General features: G+C 41.2%; 1 protein-coding gene across 1 annotated transcript; it reads right to left on the bottom strand.

The window, feature by feature from the left end:
• Positions 1-319: 319 nt before the first annotated feature.
• Positions 320-1,559, bottom strand: LOC103353566 (T-cell ecto-ADP-ribosyltransferase 2-like). The gene is made up of 2 exons (XM_008276609.1): positions 1,422-1,559; positions 320-1,312 (listed from the first exon to the last, which is right to left on the bottom strand). Exons 1-2 carry the CDS (start codon positions 1,557-1,559, stop codon positions 434-436), a joined length of 1,017 nt encoding a protein of 338 aa, XP_008274831.1. The 3' UTR covers positions 320-433.
• Between the last annotated feature and the right edge of the window lie 5,859 nt (positions 1,560-7,418).

Here is a 7,418-nt window from a genome sequence, read left to right as displayed (position 1 = left end):
CATTATTTATGTGTTTAGAGTTTGTACAGATCCCGTAAATACTGATGAAAGTTTGATGAATGGTTTTGAAATTTAGTTCTGGTCAGTCTTGATCATGTTAAATTAGATTATGACTAGAATATCCTCCAAAGGTAGACAATTTGCATTCCTGCAAATCGCTGTGCCTGATGTTACTCATATTCTAATTTTAAATAAAAGGTCATTTGCATTCCTGCGCCCCCCCAAACAAAAAGCTTCACCAGCCGCCACTGATAACAGTTATCAGATTTTTCTCCTGTCTAAAACTTGCTGATGTCAATAATGAACAAAATGAGAGTCGTGAATTATTTGACATTTATTTTTAACAACATGTGCTCTGAGCGTAAAGAGAACTTTGTATTCCTTCATAACTTTCAAAAACAACCATAACCATCAGGCCTATTGTGTTTACTGACTAACACACCATTAATACAACAACTATCAACACCAGCAGAGCGCCCAGCACTGCAGCCACGAAACACTTCTGCTGCTGTTTAACAAGGACAAAAGCACTTATCAGCAAGATCACACAGGCCGACATCATCACAACCCTGCTTCCCTGCCAGTGCGTTGAATCAGTTTCAAAATATGAATCTATGAGCTTTTCATTTACTTTACAGTTGAGAACTGTCCTCGGTGCTTTGGTGCTCTGCAGCTTATAGACCACGCCGCACCATGGATCATTGGTGACGACATCTGTGACTTTGAACACCTCGTAGGTCGGAATCAGCACCTGTCCTCTCTGGCTCACGCCGGAGTAATATGTGATGTCAGCACCGAGGCACGTGTTGATCTCAAAACAGGAAACATTCCTGCCGAACCCAGCTGAGCTCTTGCTCGAAGTCGTCCACATGAAAACGCCAAATCGCATGTCGGTGTTGACGACGTTTTGCTTGAACTTTTTCCACGTCCTGTGATAGGTGGTTCTGCACTGAGTCTGGCTCTGGCGCAGAACCTGAATGGCGTTCGTCAAGTAGAAATAGAAGTAGTGAAACTTGAATTTATCCGTGCTGTACTTTTGTTTCCCTCTTTTCACTGCTTTGTTGAACTCGTCTCGGATGAATTTCACTTTGGTGTACAGGTACAAAACTGTTGCATGGTCTTCTTTCAGGTCCTTGTGCGCAGGTTTCTTTGCGTGTCTTTCGGCGAAAGCCCAGGCAAAACTGAAGTTTCTGTTGAAGTGCCACTCGAACACACCGTAGAGGTCGATCACAGAGGCCGTTTTCGATTGGCAGCCATCGTACATGTCATCAATGGATTCTGTGGCCATATCCAGAGGTAACGCGACCGTCTGCTGTCGTTACAGATAAGACAGTGAGCAAATTCAGTATGTGTGTAAAAAAAATCCAATCCTGAAGAAATCTGATGAGCGAACTGCACATGTTTATATAAAATCCACCCACCTCAGATGGTCTCTGAGGCCACCAGAGTATTAGAAATGGGTCAGCATACAGTAGCAGCACCACGCCCAACAACGCACAAAGGGCTGCCCAGCTTCTCAGTGATTTCCACTCGCACGATGTTTTTTCGGAAAACGTCATATCTGAATGAAAAAAGTACAAAGTGTCACGGACAAAGATCAGATTTGGTTTGTTTTTACTTGCAGATCAAACATGCAAAGAAGAAAGAACTGTAAACCATGATCAAGAATGAAGCAGTATCACCCTGATCCTTCAGTAAACATTCTTATATGCTATAGCGGGAGTATGAAAATCTGAATGTTTTGGCTTACCTCTCTCCTGCCAATAGCTTCTAACAGTGGCATGACATTCCTCTGAAAGAAACGTGAAGAGTGAAGTGTCGTTTGCCAGCAAAGAAGCTCCACATTACAGGATTTACAGGTCAAACCGCACGGCTCACACGTTCTTTTACTACCTTCGCTCAACAGTGCCACAGCTAATATGGACCTTTTCATGCATATGATGTCTGCACGGTATTTACTGTTTGATGCAAAACTACTTGGCAGTCACCGAAAGCGCTTGTGCAGTTTTATTTCCCCCTCTCATGTTCACACGCCGTGTGTTTATCAAGTGTGCTCCACACTGGCTTTGTCATGTCACTGTTTACAATGCCAGAGGGAGGTGCTACGTGTGGTAATGCTGGCAAATCCTGTTTGGTAGGTAGGTCACTCAGCTGCAAAACAAAGACTTAAACAGGAGCAGTTTTTCTTTTTCACCCCGATAAAAAGGTCTATTAACACCTTTTCAAATAAAAGACCACACTTCATCGTAGTGCTGCTCATGATTTGGTAAGTTAGAAACCAATTCAGCAAACTTAAGATTTACAAAACTACTGGTTAATGTCAGACTAATGTGCTTTTTTTCTTGCCATTGCACATCTACTCACACATTAGAGGTACCTTTGCGTTCGCTAACTGAAGAGAAGAGCTAATAAGGACAAATAACCACTTACATTTTTATCTGTAGTCACATTCACAAGTGCAATGATTTCATGTTAATTTGAGCAGTATGAGACGTTAGAAAAACAAACAAAAAAACATTGTAAAGCTCTGTGGTCATCAGTCCACTGCAGAGGTTCTACGTCACGCTGTGAGAAATCAACAGCCAAAGCGGAGTTTTGCCAACAAATTTGCAGCAAAATTTGACAAAATTAAAAAAGTTCTCACAGTGTGATCCACATCTACAAATGAACCAATCAGAATACAGCATAAAACGATGCAATCCGCTAAAGTTTGTCTGCACAGTTTGTCAGCGCATGGATGATCAAAGCTGATAACCCGTCTTTCCTCTCTTTTGTTCATTTGTGCCCGAGCACTAAGGTTCACCACGCATGTATCTAGAGAGCCAGCAATGAACGCAAGCAAAAATCACATGCATTTCAAATTTCAACATGTGCAACCTCATATATCAGATCACAGGGTTTCATCCTTGAACCCAGGAAGACAATATAAAAAGCATTTTCCAGTGACCCAAATGACCCTAAACAAGGGGTCTCGAACTCCGGTCCTCGAGGGCCGCAGTCCTGCAAGTTTTAGATGTTTCCTTCTTCCAACACACCTGATTCAAATGATCAGCTCATCATCAAGCTCTGCAGAAGCCTGATAACGATCCTGATCATGTGAATCAGGTGTGTTGGAAGAGGTTAACATCTAAAACTTGCAGGATTGCGGCCCTCGAGGACCGGAGTTCGAGACCCCTGCCCTAAACACTTGTGTTAAAGGATGCATTTCCTTTTTTTTTCCAGATGCACTATGCCTTCCTGGATGAGACAAATATGTCACGGAAAAGCCTCTACATGTGCGCTGACTTCTCTTGTTGTCATAGTGGGCCTGCTGACATTCATAGTCATATATATATTACTCAGGAGGGGTGCTCTTGGAGAGGTAAGTAAAACTTGAACGCTATAATGTCAAACTTTACACTGAGCATGTTTACTACCATCACATTCTACAGGATTTAACCGTTGTATGAGATGCTCTCCTCCAAGTTATGTTTAGAAAGTGCTTGACACGTATAAATTGTAATTGATTTTGATACTGTTTATGTAGAATATGTCGCCATCTGCTGGATACTCTTTGACAAGGTTTTTTTTTTTCCCCCCTCATATCAGAGCCCCGCTCAGGGTCGAACCAATACATCCAGTGACATCGTGTTTGGCGACTGCACATCCAAAGCAGCAGTTCTGACCGATAAAGCCGTAATGCAGAAATGGCAAAGCTGCAGTATAAACTTCAGTCAGGCTTGGAACGATGCAGAGCGAAACGTTCAAGAGCCTGCACACCAGTACATGGAGAAACATCATTTAACAGCTTTATACATGTACACAAATTGGCTGCAACCTGTCAACCACAACGTCAGCTCTGCAAAACAAAAGAAGGCATCTGAATCCTGCCCGCTTTATCTTTTACTAAGTGAAGCCATTCAAATCCTGAAACACAGTCAAGTGACGTGTCTCAGCACAAAGTACAGAACAGACACTCTTGAACATCACCTGAACAGCTCCAACGAGCAGGTTCGTTTCAGCACCTTCATATTAGGTTCTGATGAGGAGAACTTTACGGGGAACGTTTCATGTTTCGAAGTACACTCGTGTTTTGGTGCCAATGTGACACGTTACTCTGCCTTGAAGCTAAATAACCAGGTGCTCATTCCTTCCTATGAGGTCTTTAAAGTCACTGACATCCAGACAGAAACGAAGGGATGTAAAGTCCTGTACAGACTCAGGAGCAACCTCAACTGTGTTTATGACAGAGAGAGCGATGTGCTGCATCCCATATCTGTGACACCAATGGAGGGGTTTTGGATCACATTAACCATTGCTTGTGTTATTACTGTTTCAGTTCTGTTACTCCTAGTTATTGTGAAGGTTTGCCGACAGACGACTGCTTTGCCTTACAGTGTTTCATCTGTGCATAGCAGCACAGCAATCGCACTGAGACCTGTGTTGGGCTGATACTGTGACTTTGTAAAACTTTGCTGTAAAACGCCCACATTTGCATACTTGCAAACTTGTATACTAACAATTTTATGAAAGACCATTTACTTTGCTTTAATGTTTGTCATTATTTTGTTACTTTAGTCCATTTCAGAGCTATCCATCCATCCATCCATTATCTATACACTGCTTAGCGGGGTGGCTATCCCAACTGACTCAGGGTGAAGGCAGGGGACACCCTGGACAGATCACCAGTCTATCACAGGGCTACACTTAGAGACAGACAACCAAGCACACTCACATTCACACCTACAGACAATTTAGAATCACCAATTAACCTCAGCATGTTTTTGGACCTTGTGGGAGGAAGCCGGAGAACCCGGAGAGAACCCACACTGCACGGGGAGAACATGCAAACTCCACACAGAAAGATCCCGGTGTCCTCACCGGGCTGTGAACCGGCGACCTTCTTGCTGCGAGGCAACAGTGCTAACCACCTGCGTCACCTTGCAGCCCCAATACTGAGCTACTATGGTGCAATACTACTTGCAAAGCTTCTGCTACTCAATATTTAATACCTGAGAGTTCAACGGCTGTTTTAACTCATTTATCAGCATTGACGGTCCAAAAGGATTAAAACACCATTTTTACTGAGATTTAGCATAACGCATATAGAGCCTACATGTCAACATTATAGCAATCACCAATAATAATACTGTTAGGGTTAGCATTTTAATCAGAAACCTGCCAACAGTTGCGTAGTTTGTGTATTCAGGTATATTTTGGATTTGTCTTGTTATCCTTTACTGCATTCTGCAATTTTGGGGCTTCACAAATACAATTTCTAGTAAGATGTTGTGACGATAATTTGAATTAAATAATAATAAACTTTATTTATATAGCACTTTTCAAAACAGGGTTACAAAGTGCTTTACAGATTCAAAGAGAAGTGTAAGGAAAACAACAAATAAGGACATTAAAAGGTGAAACACATAAAGCATGAAAGAGAATAAAACAATATAAAAAAAATGTATAAGAAGAATAAAACCCAATAAAAGAAGACAGTTAAAAGACGATAAAGGAAGGAATAAAACAGTCAGAACATAAAATGTACTGCCCTTGATGCGGAGTAAAAGTACACTCATAAAACAACTCCTGTAAAAGCACATGTGTAAAAATGTGTTTTTAAAAGAGTTTTAAAGGAGGATAAAGTGCTTGCAGACCTGATCTCCTCAGAGAGACTGTTCCGGGGGGGGCGGCTCGTACAAATACACATTAGACCATCAAACCAATACATCACTTAAAAAAATGAAAAAAATAAGTCATTAACTCAAATGCAATGAACAGAACATTGGTCTCGTGCAAGTTTTGAGAGCAAAATTGACGAAAATGTCATGAAAAAAATTCTAGAGGGAATGTTTTCATGTAAACAGGTAGGCCTATTTTTAAATAACGTTGTTACAGTTTGATTAAATGTACCAAACCATTAAGCTTTTAACTGCTTTAAACATGATTGAAGGTACTAGTCCTAAATATGACCCCCCTGCTCCAAAAAAATATGTAGCGTCTGTTCTTTCTGTAAGTGAGAACAAAGATTTGTTTTTTTTTTAGTGTCACAAGGGTTCATAAATGTGTGACAGCGCCGTCTCATACACACAGCAGAGCCTTCAAACAGGTACAAAACCATTAGAATAAACACAGAGATTCTGCAAGAACGACCACCCAATGTTTGGCACATTCGCCTGCATATTAAAGACGAAGGAATGTTACTCTACAAGTTCATATTTGTCCCACTCGTGCGCACATTCCTCGCTGAAATTTCACAACCATTTGCTGATGTAGTTTAGCTCCACTGAAAAAATGGAGCTCCGTCAAAGTGTCAACACATCACTGAAAGGAACAAAGAGGATGAAGTTTGCCAGCTACCTCAGCCCTCCACGATTAAAAAGAGAAGAAAAGTTTATCTTCTTGACAATGTTGTTTTAGTTTGTACACAATGACTCATATTGCCAGTAAGACAAACAAAAGTTTGACACAAAGTATGCCGCTGAGTAAGATCTCGGAGGCAGACAAGATTCTTACCTGCAGTCGAGCAGGGGTGTTGCCGTGCACGTACTCATTTGCAGGTCAAAGCTGGCGTTCGTAATGATGTGCGGGAGTCTTGGATCAGATGTGAGATTCCTTATGTCCTATTAACACAGTAGAAATTTTTTAATACAAACCAGACTGTATTAATTTAGGAATAAACTCCATAAGAAAATAAGAAACAGCCACAACAGATCATAGAATTAAAACTTGTCAACCACTTCTTGGCCTTTAGTATTTAACTTTTTCACTCGTCAGTCAGTGACCTTTGGCCGCTGCGAGACGTGATGTTTGGTTCATGACATGACCTTTAAGATATTCCATGATAGTTACCATTACATCAGCAAAAAAAAAACTTGACACATCACCACAAATGCATCATCAGCAAAAATATCACTGTATCAATACCATCACATCTGTCAGAATACCGAATATTGCAACACTGACATTCACTGTACTTCCTTGTTTGGACAAAGTGTCAGGGGTTGTCAGAGAAGGAACCAAGTGCAGACGCAACTCGCAGGCCGGTGCAAGTTTAATCAAAGAAACTCTCAGCAGGGTTACGAAGGCAAAACTTTAAATTCCATTTCAAAAAGGTAACCAATCCAAATATGAAAAACAAAAACAAAACAAAAAAAACGGAGAGAAACAATGATGCAAAACACAAACCTGGTTGGTCCACAAACACGGAGGTATCAGCAGAGTGGCAGAACCAAACAGGACCAAAAGGAACCAATTAAGGAGACATGGGTGAAACAGATCAAGGTAATGAAAAGGTAGGGGAAGGAGGAACAAAGAACAGAAGTGAAAACACAAGCAACACACGAGGAAAGGCAGCTTCAAAATAAAACAGGAAGTAACTAAAAAAAGCACACTAGACCAACAAATAGACACAGACAGAGACACGGGAGACACAGAAA

The sequence above is a fragment of the Stegastes partitus genome, unplaced genomic scaffold, assembly GCF_000690725.1.
Source record: "Stegastes partitus isolate 25-593 unplaced genomic scaffold, Stegastes_partitus-1.0.2 Scaffold77, whole genome shotgun sequence".
Lineage (NCBI taxonomy): Eukaryota > Metazoa > Chordata > Actinopteri > Pomacentridae > Stegastes > Stegastes partitus.
The sequence above is the reverse complement of the archived record's forward strand: the minus strand, read 5'-3'. Positions and strand labels throughout refer to the sequence as shown.